The sequence below is a fragment of the Agelaius tricolor genome, unplaced genomic scaffold, assembly GCF_023055355.1.
Source record: "Agelaius tricolor isolate 1412-34295 unplaced genomic scaffold, bAgeTri1.0.p SCAF_26, whole genome shotgun sequence".
NCBI lineage: Eukaryota > Metazoa > Chordata > Aves > Passeriformes > Icteridae > Agelaius > Agelaius tricolor.
In genome coordinates this window covers 529,704-552,841 of record NW_027269286.1, presented here as the reverse complement: position 1 = coordinate 552,841, position 23,138 = coordinate 529,704, and the positions used below count along the sequence as shown (strand labels likewise).

Sequence of the window (23,138 nt, the reverse complement as noted above, 5' to 3'; positions counted from 1 at the left end):
TTACACTTGCCTGTAACATTTTCACCTAAAAGCTAGAATGTTGTCATGCACTTTACATGGAGGGAATTTGCAGACCATATGGAAACTAGTTAGCGAAAACATATCTGTGCAAGTGTTAAATGGAACTCCACAATGAGCTCTGCTAAGCTCAAATATGTGGCCTACACGTATTGCATGTTTGTTTCCAATTAGATTCTGTACAGACGATTTTAACCTTTGCAACTTCTGTTCTTGGAGGCATTGGAAGAACCTCAGTTGACGAACCACAGCAGTGTTGGGCTGGTTCTGGTATACTCTGTTTGAAGCTGTTTGCATTCAAATGCAAAAAGGCCCCTTTTAACCCATCACTGACAATATTTTCTACTCATAAAATATTCTGAGAAGTTGATAAAACATTTGAAATTCAATGCAGTGTAAGATACCTTTGAAGAAAGAATTGGTTTTAGAGATAGGAGCAAATAACTATTTCAGTATAACTATTTCAGTAATTAGTAATTTAGTAATTTTAGTAGAGCAAATAGACGAGGAATTTTACCAATAAATATATTGTGCAATATCAGATTACTACCTGATGGGTTCCTCTGTTACCAGTCACATTTAGGAATTTACCAGAGCAAGAGAAATTAATAATTTCAAGTATTAGTGGCCAAAGTTTTTGGTCTAGACTGAGCCATTGCAGCCTGTTCATTTCAACTCCACTCAAAAGTTAAGAAGGCCCTAAGACATTAAGCATAATTTACTCAAACAATAGATCAACCAGTCTCCCATGGGACAGAATGATGATAAAGCCTGATGGAAAAGGATATGACTTCAAGATTTTTCACCAAAGGTTTGAGGCAGCTGCACTACAACAAAAAGGTGAAATCATAACTAACCCGTATTCACATTTCCAAAAATATATTGACAACAGCTATCATAAAGCATCAGATATTCAGGAAAATTTGTATGATTAACCTGTTTTAGAAGTTTTAAAATTAATTTTGCTTTCCGCTTCCTTTTGTTTTGTGCTCTTCAGTATGCAGTCAGCTACAAGTCTGTGTACATTCTTACCAAATCTGAAAATCATTTAGCATTTCTTACAAGCACGCACTAGAAAGAGCCTCAGGAAAAAGCACACGGCGTCAAGGATGTCTTACAGTACTCTGATTTTACCAAAATGTGATAGGGGAGAAACTTCATACCATAAGGAGGTTTTGAAAAAGAGTGAAGAAGGAAAGGTTATCTTAAACTTGAAAGTACATCCTTCATGGAACACAACACATATATTTACGGTGATCAATTTAAAAAACAGACAAGTGCCTTAAGACTTAAAGTTTATTTGCTCCTTTTTGATTCTTATAACTAAAACCTTTACATCTAAAGTAACAAAATAAACCACTGCATATAAAAGTGTCAAGTTAATTACTACTTGCAGTAAAAAAAAAACAAAAAAAACAAAAAAAACCCCACCAAATTTCTATTATCAAAGCCCCACAGGAATTGTATGCACTCTTATATCCTGAATAACACCCCTAAATCCCTCTTTCTTTGAGTCATTACCCGGATAGCACTTTCAAATACTTCAAGATTACCCCTGGCTTTCAGTAAGGAATGACAGAAAACTTCTCAAAATAAATCAGGTATCAGAATAAGAGAGAATTTGGAATTCTCTTTCAAAGGCATCTTTACGAGGCAAGAATTCAGTTTAGTTGAGAAAATGGAGGCAATTAAGAGATAAAAGATCAGAAGTACACAATGACTATAAAAGCAATTCTGAATCCGCTGTTAAGAAGAAAAAAAGCCCAAGTATTTCAGAGGTGGAAAAGAAAAATTCAAGTCTCACAATGTAAAAATCTATATGGTGTGCTTAAATGTTTTTACTTCCCAGATTTCTATTTCAATATCTTGGGAAGAAAGGACTGGTTTTTAGAAATCAGGAATGAGAGACTGATTGAAGAGAAGGTGAGATATAAAATTAAAGAAAAATGATGTAGCGGACATTGCTTGTTTTGGAATTCAGTATTTGGTTTGTGACCAATGTTTTCTGATTTCGAATTGGGTGGCTAAGTCATAGATAGGGAGCAAAATAGGGGCAAAATATGAAATGACACTCCAAGCAGTTATCAGAAAAATGCTATATGCCGAAAACAATTCAACAAAACTTTTCTCTATGGATAAATAGTGAGATTAAATATGGCTGTATAGTTGTGAGATTCCTGTGACCTCTAGCATTTCAGTCTTTGTCATATCCTGGGAACTGTTATAGCCTTGTTCATGCTACAGATCTGACAAAAATACAAAAGCAGAACGACATCAATGAAGAATTTTTAAAATCAGTTAAAGAACTCAGGAGAACTAAGACAATTTTAGTGATAGTTTATAAAAGCTATTCTGCAATTAATCAATTGCCAAATGGAAAAGGATAATACTGCTACAAATTTTGCGACCAATTTCACTGAAATAAGAGACTTAAGAATGTAGCCCATAAATTATCTTAGTCATCGTAATGTGAATCTCAGACCATTAATTTAGGTGTCATTAAGTGAGAAGTGCAACTTAATCACAAGCTATAAAATTAACAATAAACAATACCTGAAGCTTCTGAGTACTCTAAGCTACTACTATACCATTCCTCGGTATTATTCAACAATAATATTATTAAACAATAAGAAGATGAAAGAAAAGAAGGTTGTAGAAAATTTCAGTTACAAGATGTAAATATTTCTGGTAACAAGAGCCACCACTGTGAGATGTAATCATGGAATTACCATAGGAAAAACTGTACACGAACATTTAGGTAAAACACATGTATAATAGAAGGGGGTTTGGAATTTAAACACAAAGCTGGTTTTTTTCTGTGTAGATCTTTCCATACTATAAGCCTTGTCAGAATGAGACTTTTTCCTCTCAATTAACAGCAATACTGTGTGTCAGAAGAATCCTGAAAGGAAAAAGTTTACTTGGCTGAATATATTTGTCTGAATACATGACCTGTGCATGTAGATGCAAATTCCCCCTTCACTATTTTAGCTGCACTAGTACTGATTCATTACTTTCTTCATGAGCTTGTCATATTTGCATGCTCTCTATAACTTCTACATTAATCCCTGCCTCATTTGTGAAGCAAATTTTCTAACTATGAAGTGGTGAAGATAGCACATAAACCCCATAAAAATCCTTGAAAGTGGTCAAGGATACTTTTCTTTAAAATTTAGCAGGTTTTTTTCCCCCTCTTTATGTGCCTTTGTGAATTGACCTGCCTGAAGAAAAAACAGCCCTACCAAATACAGATACAATGTTGGAGCATGGTCTTCTTTTTACTTTCTTCTGTGGGAGTAGTTTACACTTTTTAATTACATGTTCACTACTTTCTCAAAGTCAGGCTGAAGCACTGAATTAATCTGAAGACAGAAAGGCGAACTATGGAGATTATTTTGTGAGGATGTATCATTACACAGCATCTCAGGGGAATAAAAGGATATAAAAGCTATCACTTTTAACTTGAAATGAAATTACCTGCAAAGAACTGAAATCACAATGTATTAAGAACTGATTAATTATTTTGTAAAAAATAGTTATATGAAGTCTAGTGAAAATAAAAAATTGTTCATATCAAATGAATAATAGTTAAAATAATATAATCTCATGACAGAACAGTACCTTCAATCAACAGCTCTTGTCCATGGCTACCCAATAATGTTCGAGATAGGAAAGGGGCAAAATCAACAAAAATTTCTCGCAGGAGAGGGGCCACCTTTTCTAAAGCTCTTTCAAGCTTTGCAGTGATACTGTGAAAAAAAAAAGAGACCATGATTGTAAGAAAACTTCACAATAGAAGCTAAATTATGTCAAATCACACCTGTTTTAAAAGTTTCTGTAAGCTTGTTTAGAAAAGAGGATGATCATAATTTGATCAAACTTTACAGTTTTTAAATGGCTTTAAGTAAATGGAAATGTCATGTCAGAGTAAGCAGTATGTCAGCCTCATAAATTCCACAGTATTTGCAGAGTACTCCAGAACAAGTAAAATTGTTATTATCCTTTTCAAATACAAGTCTGGTTTTTTCCTCTCCAGTTTAGCACAAACCTTCGTTTGTTCAGGAGGGGTTGAGTGTCTTCTTCCACCGCCTAGTGCTCCAATTATAAACTTCTTACTTTCCAATATGTACTACCATTATTGAATAAAGAAAATAAACCAGCCAACTGAAAAAATACTTTAATGAAGTTTTAGTGTCTGGCATAATTTAAACAAGGTAGACCCTTCAGTTGAAAAACTCAGACTTTTCAGAGAAGTGTTATTTTAGCATACACATCCTTGGTACCCAAAAATTACATACACTGTAGCACACATATAACTACAGTAATGCACATTAAATGAGTTATTTTATTTTAGAAAAATTTGGGAAGAGAAATTATAATTAATATTAAAAGATAGAACTTGTGTACCTCATGTTTTCAGCTGAATCCTCTGGCATTGGAGCAACAGTTTGGACAGCTGGCAGATTTTTGCTGGTAGCACCATTCACAAAGCTGGATGACGAAGAGGAAGAAGAAGATCCTGAGTCTACTGCACCTGTCCCCCAAAAAACACAAACCTTAATTCAGTCTTATGAAACAAAACTTTTAAAATAGTCCTTGTATTATTAATCTACTTCTAAGTAGGGAAATAATGTTATTTATTCTAAAATAGTGAAAACCTTTCTATGTGGTTATCAAAAAATCAAAACCTTAACTTTATTGGTATTAAAATAATAAGCATGAAATCTATTGAAAATCAGGCAAAATAAATCCTTACCTCATTTCCACTATTCCCAAACTGTATTCCAAAGTTGAAAATAATTTTACATCATACTGTAAAGCAAGATCTTTCCAAAATAAAGGTGTAGTTAATATGAGCTTGAGTAGAGAATAAAATTTTAAATATTTCTTAAAATATATTTATATATGCATTTTTATCTGCCCAGTTGCAACTACAGGCAGAAACTAAAATAGAAATTAAAAAATGACAGGGAAGATAGAAAATATACATCACTTCAGTAAGAAATGGGGGAAATTGGTGTCTGAGGAGTATTTAGACTCTAATTACAATTTTTCTGTTTCCTTCCTTGAGTCAAGGAGAATTGTAAGATCTCAAAAATAAGGACAGTGGGGGTATCATTTCAATGGGTTGTGAACAGCTGCCCAGAAAAAAAAAAAACCAAAAAACTGTGCACACAGAGCATACATTTATACTTTAAGTGATCTGGGTCAGAGCTAAGGGCTAAACTTAGACTCTGAATGCCAATCTATCATGTTTGCTGGAAACAGTGCTGTGAGCTCAGCCTCTCTGAAGCAAACCAGCAAGGGCTCAGAGAGGCCATGAACAGTGAGAGTGCTGTGATAAATGCTGTCCCTGTTCTGCACAGTCCTTCTGCAACACACCACTGCAAGAGAGGTAGCTACAAACAGTCTTGGACTTGGAGTTCAAAGCCTGAGGGACTGCAATGCTACCAGAGGCTGGCAGGCAACAAGATTTATCCTAGTTAGCAATGAAGGCTGAAGAACCCCAGTTTAGAGATCAATGACATTATCCTGGCCATTTCCAAAAATTATAATTGTTAACTCCTGTTTCTGGTCAGTTTTAGCAGTAGGTACATCAATGTCCTTTGCATTACACATGATAATATTTTTCAGTTTCCTGCAGAGATCTACAAAGCATTAATGGTTTCTTAACTGCTCAAACAGCCAGCCAGCAGTGAAGTAGAAGTTGAATGCTGGTAAGTGTGAAAAATACTCTGGCAGCAGGAATGATTTTTTTTTTTTAATTTTACTTTAGCTATTTTTTATTGATAAAAGAAGGTAAAGATTGGAATTATGACTAGATAATTTAAGAATATTTAAATTCAAAACACTATCAAAATGCAAGCAGGATTTACTGGGCTTGCTGACACTAGCTGGTGAGGTTCAGGATTTAGATTAGGAACTGATTTAGGAAGTTTTTTTAATAATAGGATTGGGAGATGGATTGTGGTTTACACTGTGTGATCTGACTTGAATTAAATATAAATTCAAAATTTACCCAAACACACTGAGAAACACAAAAGTATAAGGTAGGCTATCTCTCTCAACATAGTAATCACAGCAACTTAATTGAGAATAAGGTATCTTAAGAAAGATTAAGCCTTCACATATATGTATATATATGTCTCTATGTGTGCATTTGTGTACTTATTCACTTGTTTAATTCCTATATACATATTTTTATGGTTTATTCCCTTTTCCTTCCAAAATGAAATTTTCTTCATGAAGCTTGTTTAAAAATGCAGTTGCTAAGTTGTTCAACCAACTAGGCTTCCAGAAGATCAAACAGATCTAGAACCATTGTATTAACATGGAAGTAAGAATCAGGATACGAATTATAGAAATCCATTCTAAGAAACTATAAAGCCAGTTTCTTTCATAAAAAGATGAAGGAGGAAAACTTATTTCCACAAAGATGAATTCACAGCACTAAAGGACTTTAGTAACATACATCTCATTAAGTCATGACATGACATAGACTGTTACAGTGATGGCAGATGGAATGTAAACACCAACTATAACCCATGAATAACTGAAAAAAACAACTTTCACATAAGTCCAGCACAGAATATACCTTATGGATTGTGCTACCCATCACATAGATATAACTATTTCTATATGTATTTCTAGAGTACCTGTGACATACTGTAAAAACAACTGTAAATAGGTTTGGGGGGACATCTAGTGTTTCTAAGAAATTGCATTCTGTTTCCTTTCTATCATAGAAAAAATTTTAAAAATGGTGCTATTCAATTAAATTCTATGCACTACTTTAAAATAATTAATAACATAGATATTTAATAGATTAGAAGTATATAAAGTAGAAAGTTTTTAGATAGTCTATATGTCTCAAAAACTGACATCCATGAGTCACTGTTTTGACTATCATAGGTGTAGTTTAATTAAAAATGGCAAAATGAGCATTTTAATCTAACATTTCTTTAAATATTTTCAATGGAATACTACTTCTTTAAACTGTCATTAATATGTTTAGCATTTCTAAAATGTTGATATAAAACTTAAATCTTAAAAAATTTGAATCTTCATATAATGCTTTTCTACAGAATTCAGTACATATATAGTTCTAATTAAACCTCACACTTGCTGAAATTCCATTAAATCAGTACTTTTCATTTAATCAAGCTAATCCATAGATTAGGATCAAAAACAATTTCATGAATAAAAAAAAAGAAACAGTAAGATCTGTCAGAAAAAGGAGCCTTTAATCCAGACATGTACCATGGCATCTGCAATACTGCTCTCTACTAAGAACAGTATTAGGGAAAGAACTGATTTTTAAAATGCAATTACTTACAAACAAGGGCTACCACATCCCAGCCAAAATAGTTCAGATATTTTAATGAGTAAGAAGACTGAAAAGCTTACTACTATTCAGTATCATTTGGAAAACAAGGTTTCCAGTGCAAGATATTTTTTTGCACGACATAAGAATACCTAAAAGGAAATCTGTTCAAGATTAACAGACTTGGCTACACAAATGGACTGTTGAGAGAAGTAATAACATTATTCAGAGTATTCATTCCTCCCACCTGCCTAAGAAAAGTTAGATTTTAGGCTCTTTTTTTTTTTATCCTTAACAAAATCAAAGTTCTATTACCAGGTATTAAAGGTAATATGCAAAAGGAAAGAACAAAAAATTGAGCTCATATTACTCCATAAAGCAGAAGGATGCCAAAAGCATCCCCTTCTGTTTCCTGCAACCCTAGAGAGATTTTCACGTTCTCAGCCCTTGACTAAAGTTGTGATATCCTTGAAGAGAGCTCTTCTCTCAAGTGCTTTTACTTTTTTTAGAAAGAGAAAATACTATAGCCAGATACTTCAAAGGAGTTTAAGTTAAATATCCATTGCTCTCAGTAAGGATTCCTTTCTCAATGGAAACCAGTCTCCACTGTCAACAGGCTCCTTCATGATAGAGAATCCCATTACTAGTATTAAAAATAATTTTAAAAGGAGGTCTAGTCCTCCTTCTATAGGTCACAAGAAACAACTACTGATAAGGCATGAAATCAGTTAAATTAAGTTATTTCTTACTAAAAAACTTTCCAAAAAGAGCATAATTTTCACTGAAAAATACTAATTGTCCAAAATATTCACCCTCTACAATCTACAATATGCTTGTTAAGTAGCTACTTGCCTCTACTTTCTTTGATACATAAGGAGGGATTAATTGGTAAGTATCATATAAACATCCTCAACTGCAGAGCACTAGAAAAGTTAGCTCATTTCAATTCTAAACAACACTTATAAACCAATATTGAGACTATTTATGAACTTATTTAAGGCTGTGTAAGTCCACTGTGCTCTATCAAAGATTATAAATACAGACCAAGAAAAACCACTGTCTCTAATAAAGGCCAAGGATTAATCTTTCCAGGTTTAATTTTGGAACTACAACAACAGCAACACGAAGATGATTAAAAAACAAAACACCACGAGAGGTAACAAAGACAAAATGAGGGTCACAAGAATATTTAAGGACAATACCTGTTGTATTAATCATACTTTTTGGTGTAGCTCCTGTTGCAGCAAATATATTAGGTGTACTACCCGGTGGCAGCCCACTCCCAGCTGTGGCAGCTCCAACAGTGGTAACAGCCAGACTACCTGGAGGGGGTTTCTTCACTGGTACAACCACACTCCTGTGGAAAAAGAAACAACAGATTACTAAATTTGCACAACGGAACCAGGAAGAGTTTTTGATTGTGATGGGTTTAGGCTGTTGTATGATGCAGTTGCTGAGAAATACATAATATTGTAAATTTTCTTAAACTTCCTGAAATAGGGTAAAACTCTGTTAACAGGCCCTAAAACCATACTCCTATCCTTATTCTGCAGCTTCATGTGACTCTGAAGAACCTAATTTATCTTCCAACACCCACAAAATGGAAAGACTCCACCATCTCAACATGTTGAGAACACTGCTATCAACAGTGTAACACTGCAATGTGTTCTAGATTTGCAAAGATAATGTTAGCTGTCAGAAATTATGCCAGCAGGCTAGAAGTCTATATGCATGCAGTCATAAAGACTGTGAGTTTGTTGATCCTAATGAAGTTACCTAAGATAACAATTTTTTTGCCTTTCAGCTGCACATTTGAATACAGTAGGTTATTCCTCCGCACCATGAATATATTGGTCTTTCACAGAGATGAGTAAGAAACAACTTTAGATTCAGCCTTCTTTCATCTTAATCTAAATCAATAGCACATGATGTACATTGAACAGCAACAATGCAACACAATAAATACTTGCTTTCACAGTATTGATATTGCTGAGGTTTAAAAAGCAGTCTAGAGAGTTTGAAGCTTTTAAGAAGAGAACAGGGCTTCCATACAGAAAATCCAACATGTAAGCAGGCAACATTGCACTCAAACAAACACTTTTTAACCTAATTTGAAATCACACTTAGGGGTTTTTTAAGTGTGAAGACCGAAAGACATGCTCTTTGGACACAATATTTTTTCAAACACTGGGAACCTCTTATAGTGGAAGTAATTATATTTACATTATTCTTTTTAATATTTCCATTTATCTATAAAATCCCTTTCTCCTTAAATGTCTGTTTCAGTGGTAAACCTGAGTGAAAAACAAACCTGAAACAAATCATATTCGTATAATATTGAACAATATATTTTCATCATGGTGTACATTTTCTGTTGAAGCAGGTACACTCTTCTTTAAAATTAATCATTGTGGAAAAAAAAAAGAGCAAGTAAAGGCAATTATTTAGGGTGATGAGGCCACTTTTTATTCAAGAAATTCCTTCAGTAACTGCTTTGTTACACTTACGTGTAAATATGATGGCATATAATGAATCATAGGGTGTGGCATAAGGTTTTAGGGTAATGTACTTTTTTCCTATATGTCTAAATCCTCCATCTCCCTGGATTTTAAGGACTGGTGGTGACAGTGTACAAAACATTTTTTCCCTCTCTCTCTTTAGAGGGATAGCAGTTGAAGTCTCTGCATTCTGAACAGCAGCCTACCCCCTGCCCTGAAGCATGTACTGTTAGAGAGGTAAGTCTAGGCATTTCCATGGGTTTTTGTCTCAGTCCATTTACACTAGGAGATGAGTTTGAACAGAGCAATAGCTATTGATTAAGATAAGTGACCCTAAAATAATTGCTTTTGTCTGTAGTTAATAATCTTGCAATCACTGCTTACATTAAGTGTTTACATAGCAGCAGCTACAGCTGAACAAAGCTGGGTCTACAGGGGTTAGATAAATCTGCTCCATAACACCATGAAATTTCCTAAAGCTACCCCCAATCTACATACAAAGATCTCTATTTCAATTAATACCTCAATCAAATATTTGGATTTGGGTTATAATGGTGAATAAGTACTCAAAAGCAAAGTCCTTGTAATGTCATAAAAACAGAAGGAGAAATTAGCTTGTTTCTTAGGTGGGAGTGTTTTCCAATTACATTAATTTCAAAAGGAAACCACTGTCATTACCCTCTACCTTTGTAGAGAATTGCAATAGAAAGGGTGAATGAAGAATGAATGGGAGTATTTTTATGCTGGAGCACAAGAAGGAAAGACACAGGAGGAAAAGGTGTCTTAGACTGGCCTATTCTAATGGCACATGGATCATCAGGTCACCTAGACCACAGGCCAATATGTTGCTTCCCAAGATGACCTTGCAGACAGAAACTGTGAAGAGTGATGACTCAAAGAGCTTGGGAAGGACAGAGAGGCTGTAGGCAGGTCCATAAAGGTAAAAAAGGCATGTACAGAACCTGGAAAGAGTGGCCAACTTATGAATAACACAGGAGATGTGAGACTTGACAGCTGTCATCCCACACTCTCAATGCCATTGGAGCAGACCCTGGACCTCTTTTCTGGATGCAAACAAGGAAGAATCCCTGACTGCTGAACAGACTCCTTAGACACACACTCATTCCAGGGTTCCCAAATGTAAGACAGTGGGAGTGAAAGACATGTATTTTATTTCAAGAAAAACAATTTCCCCCTCATATAAAGTCTGGTATTAGTATCTGCTAAATTGGCAATACTATCTCTGTGGAAGTATTTCCTCTTTTCCTGCTATTTTTCTAAAGATGAAGCTAAATTCAAGGTCTTCCTCCTCATATTTAAACAGTTCAGTGGTCTTTCAGAGTGTCCAAAAGACCATCTAACTTTCCATAGCAAAGATCACACATGTCAGCTTTACTTCCCAGATGTAATAGGATCAGTTTGATTTGGAAGAGACCCATAATATGTGTAGTTTAGAACTGAAATACAGTTTCTGTAGCAAGGACAATCCTTCCCATATCCCACAGATATAATGCTCTATCCATAGTTGGCATTGTTTTGTGTATCTAAATCACCACATTTGGATAGGTCAGGTTCCATTAAATAACAAATTATCAAGAAATACCAATAGAAACCTCTCTACCATAAGAACAGGGAAAATCAGTGAGATGACATCACCCCAGACTGAAAGAAAATGCAGCTTTCTGACATGCCATACATGGTGACCTTGTCAAAATGTCTCATTCTTACTGATAAAACAAAATACAGTGAGTGAATACAGAATGACATTTAGATGAAGCAGACAGAAAAACTGTATGAACAACACAATAGAATGGTCAAAAATGTGCAAAACAATAAGAGGGACAGCAGAACAAGAAAGGTGAAAGAGAATGACTGCCCTTCAAGTAAATAAACTCTTCTTTTAACCAATCTATCCAACAGCATATACAGGCAAATTAAAAAAAAAAAAAAACACAGACTTATGAAAGAAGTATTATACTTGAGCATCATAAGATTTCAGGAATGAATTTACTGTGATAGATGCTTTACATGTATCTGTCAGGCACTTAGGTTTTTCTTTCATGAAGGAACAGAAATTTACGGACTAGAAAAAAAGATTATATGCACTTCTGTATTTCATTTTAGGCTTTGCTTTTTAAGACATATTTCAGACTCCCTAAATATTCCAAACTGGCCCACAGTTGTCTGAATCACATCATCGTGGTCTCAAATGATTCCCAATTATGTAGTCAGCAAAGACTTAGTAGTAATTGTCTGTAGCAACTGATTTTTATTTCTGTGTTCCTTGGGTGGTTTTCAATCCTAAATATACCTGTGGCTCCTAATCACTGTTCCTGTACTCTGAGTGTCCTTTACCAATTTTAAACCTGAGCCTGAAGTCATCATAATTCATATCATGCTTAAGATGAGTATTGTTGATTCAGCCCACATACTGCTTATGCATTACTGGTTCATTAAATAACCTCAGCAAATAGCTACAGGATTCTTCTGGGGTTTCGAAATTTGCATGAAATAACTAGATAGAAAATAATACCATTAATGCATTGAAATGCAAAAAGAGAAAATGGAAATTAAAAAAAACCCACTGCTTTCTCAAATTGACTTTACTTAAATATTGAGCTACACAGTGCTGGTGACACACGAATTATGCAGCTCTATATTTTCTCTTTCTCTGCAATTCACATTCTGTATCTCTTCTCCATTTTAAAATTTAAAGGCTTTCCAACTTAATCACTGTGGTCAACGTAAAGGTCAGAGATAAGCCTTCAATAGTGGATGTCTTGAGCTACCTATCTGAGCAGCAGCAATTAAATTAGAATCACTTTACTCTCCTGTGGGATATGTGAAACCTCTTAAGGCTGAATTAATATTCTTGCTCCTCCTCTCCTCCCCCACAGTAGCAGAAAGCAGGAGGATTTTTCAAGTATTCTTCAAAAGGCAGCACAGACTTCAGGCAAGTTTTTCATAGAATTGCTGTGTCAAACAGAAACTTCATAGGTTTCAGAAGAAATCACATTAGAAAGTGGGTGGCAATTTGTCTGCTATATTACACGCTACCTTGTTCCTACAGCTAGATTAACTTAATCTCTGAAAAGAAAGCTTAATATTCCTTCTCTAAAATTTATTTATATTGGCCATATCTCTGTACTTATCTAGTCCTCTATGAAACATTTATATTGTTGTTTACATTCTGTTATTTCCAATTTCACCCCCAGACTCTGATCTGAGCCTGCAATGTTACTATGTACTAACAATTCATTCTGAATCCTACTTAAAAAAACCCATCAATTAGGCTGACTGCATTAAGATAAGATACATCTGATACCAAGAAGGAAAGGTTTAACTCAGAGTAAAGAGCCATGGAGAAAAAAAAGGGATTAAAAAATTGTGAGGTTTACACATGAATTTTAGAAGACATATGGAAGGTTCACAGAAGGATGGAATTGTTGGGACTGATGCAAATGAAATATTAGTGCTGAATATCCATGTATTATGGATTATTTCAATCATTTGATTCCACACATGCACCAAAACTTCCAAATCTCAAAGTACATGAAATGATCCTAATCTATTAAACAAAAATTGCTTGTTTCTAACTAGAAGAAAGTAAATAATCTCAGGTGAGGTTTTAGGACAATGCCATTAAGATCATTGATTCTTAGTCTCGGATCAAGCAGCGGAGTAAGTATTTATTCACAAAGAAATTCCATCCTTTGCATCCAGGATAAATTACTTGAAGCATCTAAAGCGATCTAAAATACTGACAGGAAACAAGGAAAACACTAAAAGATAAAAAAAGCTAATTATCAGGAAAGATTAGTGGTCTTGGCTAAACAGAGAAATGGGAAATACTGGAAGTTTAATAAGTTTGAAGCAAGTGAATAAAATCTAAGTGAACATGGTATGTATTAAATGTCAGGAACATCATCAAATATAGAAAAAAACCTCAAAGAAACAATCAATATGAGGTATAAATGAATATGAGTGAGGAACCGAATCCTGTATAAATAGTGAAAAAAAGGGGAAAAAAAAAGAAAGGCTAAAAAGCTACAATCAGTCCTGCAAAAGAAGGCAGATAGGCATAAACAGCAAGACAAAAATGCAGTTCAATTTTCATCTATATAGCTAGTGAATTATATCAGAGAGTAGGGAGATGCTGGTTTCTCCTCATCAACTTCAGGGCAGATATACCTACAGTTCCATGTATATGAATATGAAAAGGCTCACAGTACACAGGTGATAAGAAGTGTTTTGAAAGAGCTACCTGTGTATAGATTGCTACATGATAGATATGGGAAATATGAATACAACTCGGTGAAAATAAATTGAGGGTTAATATACCCAATTTTGGTTGACTTGAACCTATTCATAAATTTAGGATGACTTTTTTTCCTAAACAAACAGCTGATGTGGCAATAAGATTTCCCTTTCTCTTTTATTATATTTACTAAATGAGTGACTAAGGCACTCTCTAGGAACACAGACAATGCAACTTCAGCCCTCTTCCCTAACAGGATCTGAAACCCTACCTCATTCTCTGGAGTGTATTTTTACTGCTACCTTAGAAAAATATATTCTAGAGAAGCTGTCAAATATTTTATTTGGACCAGTCTCCATTGCACAAAGATAATGAAAATTACCTTGAGTGAACTGGAACCAGATGAGTCCTTTAATTCCCACACTACTGATTAGCTTTTTCATTCATCTGTTCACACACTATTGTGACACCCAAAGTAATGGGGAATGCAGTGCCTAAGAACAGACAGCACCTGTACCTGTCCCTTCTTGATTCATGGGAAAGCTGCTCTATTTTTCTTCAATTATTTGTAATTAACTTTAAAAAGTAACCATTTTTGTTGGAAGAAGACTAAAAGGTATTTATCCATGACAAATTTTTAATAAGATTTCAGGAAAATCAAATCTATTTTTCAGCAATCATCATTTGGAGACTCTAATGACTAACAGGAATATGGCCTCCTATTTAAATGACTTAGTAGACCACTGCATACTAATGATCTCCCAAAGGTGGGACATCATACAACAGACAGACATTGCACCTCTCTATTTGAACCTTCAGTGCATCTTCTCTCACAGTTATCTTTTCCCATTCTATCAGTTAATTATAACATTTAAAAAAAGGAAAAAAAGAAAAACCCACCCCACCACTGTATTCTAGCAAAGCACATAGATTCTCTTAATAATCCTTCTAAAAGTAGCATACCTACATAAAATTATTCATATTTTTGAAGACCGCCTGTCTCTGTAATAATGGGAAGGACATATATGAGACCTGACTAGATCTCACAAGTTGTCCACCTTTTCTAGAACTGACCCCAAGGTCCTTCTGTCAGGGAAGTAAACAAAAAAAACCTGCAAAAATAAAAACTAAAGTACTTCAAAGATGTGTTCTCCAAAATATTCTCAAATATGTTCCTAAAGATTTCACCAAGTATGTAAACTAAGAAAAGCCATAATTTTCCAATTTGTGAAATTATAATGTATTAAAAGGGAATCACATCTTTAACAGCAGCAAAAAAACCCTGACCTTTGTATTTCTAGGAACTCAAGATTTTCTGCTTATACAAGCATTCTTCTCATTGAAATAATTCTAAAACCAGGAAATATATGTCAATTGTCTCAGTTTGAAAAAATAATAAATGAGAGACAAAGCCACAAGCCTCTCAACTTCAATAATAGCACCCATGTGAGAAATTTCTACTAGAAAAAAGTAGAGAGTGAAGTGTAAGCTTCAAAATGCAATACTGAGTAGAATCACAAACAAATTCAAAAACCATAATGATCTAGGTTGCATCTAGTGGGACCAATGCAAATTGACCAAAAAAAAAAGAAACAAGAAATCCCCAAACCCTAAAAATCAATAAAAGGGACTGAATTTTGTCAGACAGAAGATAAGAAGGCAAAAAGGAATTATTGGTGAGTTATGCTCCATTAGTCACAAATCTAGGTGAAATCACCCTTTGTGTTTGCTTCTAAAAATGTCAACCTGGATGCCATTTTCAAGAAATTCAGTCTGACGTTAAAAGACATGTCATAACTTTGAGGATCCAGGCTCTAGTGTCCCAGAAATCTGTTTATATAGCTCATAATGTAATTACAGCTACCTTAAGACAGATGAGGCAGAAGGCAGCAATATATTGAAAACTAATTGAAAAATGCAGTTGTCCAGAAGCACTTGTGGGGAAGAGGTCTCTGAAAAGCTGCTCAAAGCTTCAGAGTTTGAAGTGAAATTTTTGATGTTGTCACTCTCAATCTATTGAAGAGCTGACAGACAATCAAACCCGTCTGGCTGCCTGGCAGCTCATTTTGCTGGCAGGTGGCAAACAATTAGACACACCAATTTGTGCCTCCTGATGACATTAAAGCATGAAACTAAGTTGTATGCAGGGCCTAGTGATTTGTGTGAAAGCATTTCAAAAATAATACTCTTTGCCGTGGCAACTCATTTCAGACTGCCACGTCCCATTACGGCTTTGAGTGGTGAAGACGACAGACTTGAGTTACGTGCGGCGCAAGGCCGCTTCTGTTCAATCCGTCATCAGCGCCCCCCGAGACCTCAATCCCCTCCTTTCATCAATATCACCTCATCATTTACATTTGATAGCACTTGAACTGCTGCATACATTAGCTACACAGAGCTCCCATTTGATAAAACATGCTGGGCACTTTTTCTGCTTTTATGTTTCATTTACGACTGCGCAAATTCCACGGGAGAATATGCAGTAACCTCATACAAAATTACTCTTACGGACACATTATCAATGTACAATTAAAAGAACATGCAAAGTAAAACACATCATATTAAATGCTAAAATATAGTTCTCAATTTCAATTCTATTTACAGTTTACTTTACGTGGTGTTTACCTTCATCCATGGTCATAATTAAAGAAAATTACCTCAACTATTATTTTGCTAGGCACTCAGACATCCAAAGGCAAAAAAAATAAAGACCAACCAAAAAAAAAATTGCTTCAGGAGGACTAAGAATATCTTCAGATTAATGTGAAAAACACATTCTTCTAACCTAGATTTGGTTATAAATATGGAATCACTGTGCTTGTTTTATAAAACCTGAAACAAATAGAACCTGACAAAACAATACACTCCATTGCTCATGGTTCTCCCCAGGGACAATAAAGATGACCAATAGACACACTTCTCAGTGAAGTACCAAAAGCTGCATAAACTACAGCAACACAAGATCCTACAGAAATAGGGTTTACAGGCATAGTTTTAGCTTAAAAAAACCACCCAAACATTTTATCTTACTTTATTGTTATTTTATATTTGTAAACACAATTTCATTTACATGAGCAAGTATGTAAGGACAATCCTACTGTAATTTCTTTTCAGTTTTTCAATAGTTATTGGGAATAGTTTATACAGGAAATAAAATGTTCAGAAATCACCACTAGGTAAAATTCATGCTGCTTTGTCAATTAATACTTAAATTTGTTCAGTTATTACTTCAATATACTATTCAAAGTTTTTTCCCCCTAACCCTTGTTTTATCCCCAATGAAAAGTTACAGGGTCAGGATCTGAATCTGCTCCACATTCATAATTTCCATCGCCATCCATATTTGCCTCCAAAGATTGTCACAATGGTCAAGTAAGTACTCTGGCAATATGAAAAATCTGCACAGAGGAAATACCTGCTTGAACAATGGGCATCATTCAATAATGCAGCCATGGAGTAGAACTAGTCAGTTGAGGTCTAAGTTGATGGGCTAAGAACATTTGCATTTTTATCAAGACGGTCACAGTTCAAAAATATTTGTTTAGTTAGATAAAAGAATGTAACACTTCCCAATCTGCTGGACTTTCCTGAACTTGTCATTTTTCCCTTCATAATTGTTGGTTATACTAAAAATCATCATCTACCTCACTCATCAAAATCAGACAGCAGGGTCATTTATTTAAGACAAAAAAACCCACAAAAAATGATGTAAAAGTGAATTCTTTTGCCTAAACTTCACCCATTAACACTTTTTTTTTCCTCTGAAGAAGTGAATGATTCCAAAGGATGAATGTACAATGGACGCTACCAAGATACAACATGGCGGTGCACTTTTTACAGGAAATCATCAAATTTGGTTGGCAGGGTAACAGGTCAGGGAAAAAACAAACCACTAAACTCATTAGCTGCTAAACTTATTAAGTACAAAATATCTATCAAAACTTATAAGCTCTAGACATGAGGCACCTCTTAATAATTCCATAATTCTATATTATCTACTACTACTAATGATGTTCAAAAGGTACAAGCAGTCACATTGTTGCAAGAACAATTAAATGGAGGCGCTTGCATTAAATAAAGGTTACGGCCAACCGACTGCAGGCCCTTGGAGTTTTAAATGCTTTCTTATAGAGCTATAATTTAAAAATGCACACTAAAATTCATGTCTTCAATCACCTTTATGTCAAGTTCCCCCTAACAATGACAAAAACAACTCATAAGATGATATGCTGCTTTTTCATTTAGGTGTCTTGCATTTTGTGAATCAACCACTGCTCTCTGAATGAAATATTTTTCTTATTAACCCAGGTAGAAATTCAGATAAAGTAACATTTTTTCTGTTTACAGTTAAGGTGTGGTTATTTCTACATGTAGCATGATGTTTTATAGTGCTTAATGTACAAGCATGAATTCTGGAATATTTTCGGAGAGGAAAAGGAAAAAAACTTAACAATATAGGAAGAAAAAAATATTTTTCACTTCATATTGAAATCAATCTAAAAAAAATATGCAGATTGATGAACTAAAAAAAAAAGTCTTAATGAAAAAGCTCTTAAATGAGCTTTCTCTAGACAAGTCTTATGACCTAAAATATTATTTAAGACCTAAAATGTTAGAAAGGGATATATTCATTGCTTCTAAAGAATATTTCACTTTTCCTGTCTTGATAAAATCATCTTTCTTACAACAGACATTAACTGATTGTTAATCAAATTATTTCAGAAAAGCAGTATTTATATATAGAGACAAGACATCAGATTTTTTTATGGACCTTATAATGGAAAAGTACTTCACTTTTTTCTAAAATTCTGACATATCTTCTTGCACTTTGCTGTTTATGTTATGTTGAAAACACTGAATATTATCTTTCTTAAGACTTAGTGAAGATATTTATTATATTTCGCAACTTTTCTGTAAACATATGATTTTTTCCTCATAAATCACAATATAACTCTTTTCTGCCTTATTTTTTTTATTTCCTTCAGTGTTTTACTTGCCTGAAATTTACCTGTACCTGCCTGATAAACTTATATACTTTTAAGTTTTCAAGACATGTCTTAAATTGTCTTTAAGCCTTGATTCAATTTTTAACATTTTAAAAATATTTTTATGAAGAAACGGAATCGATCTAAAATGCAACCACATAAACACTCACAAGACTTAGGTCTCAACTCAAAATAGATGGGACTACACTTCTGGAAGGATGCTGAGAATTCCACAAGAGCACAATCTCTATGTTCAGGATAATTGAGAGGGACTGGACATTTAAAGGCAAGTATATTAATGAGAAAACAGGAAGATACAGCCCAAGAAAAAACAATAACAACAAAGGACTCTTTGTGGAAACGTTTGTGAATTTAGTTTTAAGCACTAACTTCTGAACTTTAACAGCTTCTGTTGTTTAAAGACCTAAAAGGAAACTGGTTTCCACCATGACCAAGCAAACAATTTGCCATGGTCAAAGCATTTCAGTACCAGAAAACAGTTCAATGATGGATCCAATTAAGATTTAAGCCTTTGAAAGAATATTCTACTGAATTTCTGTGCAATCTGTTCTGTATCAGCAAATATTGCCCCTCCTCCTCCTCCTCACTAAAATAGCGTCTTAAAGAAAAAAAAGATTTTATTGCACATATATTTCTTTGCAAGAGGCTTGTTTTCCAAGTACTTAATAGAGTTTTATTCACTGCTAACAGAGAAGAACAAGGTGAATTACTTTTGTCTATACTGTGTGGTCTGTTGGTAATGCAGAAAGGGAGACATAGTCCTGTTGTTTTTAATATAATACCAACCAATAGTAGAATAACCTTCTTGAAGAAATAAAAGCCCTTCAAACTTCTGAATTACATCAATATAAAACAATGAGCCCAACCATATACCTGTCAAATGAGTGAAACTGCATGGGAAGTATAGCCTGAGCTTCTCTCTTCAGTGCAGGGTCTGGGTAAGGGATCGGATCTGGGCCACATTCTGCAATTTCAACAGGGGCTGCCACAAGACTTTTCAGTATTTCTTTGACATTGATTCCTTTACTTTGGCTGATACTGGATATTGATGATGCAGGTTTCAGAATCTCACTGGGGCTTTCTGTTAAGCTCTCCTGAGATTTCTTCACTTCTGAAGACAAAGTAGACAACAGCTCACTCATAGCATCAGGACCTGTGCTGGTCTCCAAGTCTGTCCCATTCAAAATATTGGGCATCTGTTCATCTCCAATCCCAGAATCTGTATGAGGAATAGAACTTTCCAGCTGAATATCTTCAACCGGTGTTGGTGTTTCTTTGTCTTTGATATTTTCTGGAAACACAGTTGGTGTCTCTGCAGAGAAATAGAGATTATGAACAAAATTTAGTTTGATATTTTCCCATAAAATATGATCATAAGGTTTTATATGACAGAAACGTGTTAGGCCACAAATAATGGTATTTTAAACCTTAAAAACTCATTATACATACAAAACATTTTACCTCCAGCAGCTGTTTGGCATATAGACAGACTTGGAAGAGGAAGCCCAAAATCACATTATACAAACTCAGTGACATTTAGAAACTACAGGCCACTACTCACACAGTAATCAAACAGCAAAATACTGCCAGCAAAAACAACACTAAAAATTATAAGCTATCAACTGCAGAACTGTATGATCCTTGAGCTTACTAGAAAGGAAAATTGCAATCATTTATGCTTTTGGATTACTGTAAAATTTACTTTTATATTGCTGTCATCAAATCCTAAGTCTGCATTCAAAAGAAAACTGCTAGACCACTTTTTGCTTTGTGTTTTGTTTAAAATATGTATTACACACATTGCTACACAGATATCATTGCACTGAATACAGATTAATTTATACATGAAGGAAAACAACAAAAGTTATTATTGATTTTTTAGATTCCTCTTCTTTTCCCACAAAAGGTAAAATTATGTCATTCAGGAACAATACTGAACAAAATAAATACAGCTTCATAGAGAAAGGCAAGTGAAATCTGTTGACTTTGGAACATTTCCAGATTGAAAAGGATTCTACAGCATCTTGTAACCGAGAAGACCATACCTCTATTAATTACTTCAGTGAAACAGACACAAAATCTTTATTAAATAAGAATAATTTGCTATGCTTAGACAAAAGTCAGCTAGAGTTGTGAGTAACTTGTTTCCTAATTTTGGTTAGAGAAGGACAAATTGGGCTATTTTTATTGACAAAACGTTTTCCTAGTTTATTTTAAAACTACATTTTCATTAAATTACTTGTCCTGATTACAAAATTTAGCTGTCGTATGTATGAAATAAGAACACTTTCTTAATGGCTCTGATACAGTGCTTTAGCTATTATGGGTAATATTTTATGGTGTATTTAAATGAAGCTCTTTTACCAAAAAATGTGCATCAAAAATGTAACTTTAATAACAATCTCATATCTCACTATCGATTTTTTGTTACAGTCAGGTAAAAAATACCTATTTAGCATATGAGCATAAGTGTGAGTACATACATGTATAAATAAAAAAAATCTGTAAGAGACTATTTTTGTGTTTGAACTAATGGTCATGTAAACATCTTCATATGTACAAGTAATAAGAAAGAAGAGAAGAGGCTTTTAAAAAGATGAAGCAGAATCACCCATTATAAAGGAGCATTGTTTTCTTCTTTTAACAGCCATAAACACTGAAGCCACTTCCTTCTTTTTCTCTTAAGTGCCTTAAATGCATCTTATCAAATAGATATGAGCTCTTCTTTGTGAAGCAGGAAGTAGAAACTGGATTTATGAGCTGCATCAAATGCATTTAGCATCTGCCAGGTCAGGAAGCAAAAAGATCCGTATCTACTTAGTACTGCCTATATTTGGCACAGAGAGACATCTGATCCACAGAATGATGCTAATGAATTTTCTGCTTGTCTCTTTAAACTCCATCCATACAAAGATAACACTTCTCAACTGAAGGGAAGATTAGTACTGGACAGCCAGTAAAGCAGGTTGTTGCCCATGAAATGTATGGTGAATAAAATGGCATAAGGCTCCATTATTATGCAAATTAAAGGAGGGCACTGAAAAGAGACTATGGTCCACTACATGGTGAAGTTAGGTTACATCCAACCTCAATTTCCATTAAATGCCGAACAGAAAACCTGGTAGAAATACAGTTGTGGAGAGCCAACTACCTCGAGTAAACCAGAAGACTAATTTTTAACACATTAAAATCTGTTGTAACTGACTCAGCCAATTTTGAAAGAAATATCCATGATATTACTGGTCTAGTAGTAGGCATTTTTGCCAAGCACATGACTGAAGAAAACCATACAAGGTTTCTCTTTTTAAGAGATAGGGAAAAAATTATCAGGACAACTGCAAACCTTTAACAAAAAGCAGGATTTCAGGATTTATTTTGGAGTAAAGAATAGTAATGGAATGCAGTGAGACAAATTTAAAAAATGCCTTTCAAAAATGAGCTTTTTTAATACTTATTGTTCAGAGAAAGTAGGGATCAATATAGTAAATTCAGTAATGCTGGGGCTGTCACAACACGTTGTAATTTAGTCATGAGACCCTGGAAATAATTAGAATGTGGGAAAAGAAACTGGCTAAGAAGGAGCCATCCATTACTTTCAAAAGAAAAGAAAAGCCCATAGCACTGATAAAAACTACCATGGGAGCTATTTTGTTTAAATATTTTGAATAAAGGTTTCAGGTAAAAACATTGTGGCTAAATTTGCTGATGACAAAATTGCAAGGTACAACTGATGGTCACAGAAGCACGATTGTAAGAAGGCATTATGGCAGAACTGCAAATTACATTTAATAGTGAAAAGCTTTGTATCTAGTGAACATCACAGAGCTTCCCATTATAACTGGAATTCATCTTTGGTAAATGACTGAAAAGAAGGATTTGTATACATCTATTAGTGGGTAATTATTTAGTTGTCAATACAATAATCTCACAGAAAAGGCAAATGTAGCTCCAAACTTTTTTGAATATTTTGCAACAGCTACGCATTAACAGCATTAGAGGAGGCTCTGGAAGGATTCATTATGGAATACAGGTAC

The 23,138-nt window shown here is 34.4% G+C and overlaps 1 protein-coding gene across 7 annotated transcripts in view; it reads right to left on the bottom strand.

Moving 5' to 3' along the window:
* The window catches only part of NBEA (neurobeachin), a 459,554-nt gene that overhangs the window by 263,581 nt on the left and 172,835 nt on the right, over nt 1–23,138 (bottom strand). For 6 of the 7 annotated variants that reach the window (XM_071448498.1, XM_071448503.1, XM_071448500.1 and 3 more), the window contains 4 exons: nt 19,978–20,416; nt 8,545–8,699; nt 4,426–4,552; nt 3,640–3,767 (listed from right to left, as the gene is read on the bottom strand). In XM_071448498.1, coding sequence (XP_071304599.1) covers nt 3,640–3,767; nt 4,426–4,552; nt 8,545–8,699; nt 19,978–20,416 — 849 coding nt within the window. The remainder of the gene's footprint in view (nt 1–3,639; nt 3,768–4,425; nt 4,553–8,544; nt 8,700–19,977; nt 20,417–23,138) is intronic. The other variant, XM_071448499.1, reaches the window with a different exon arrangement.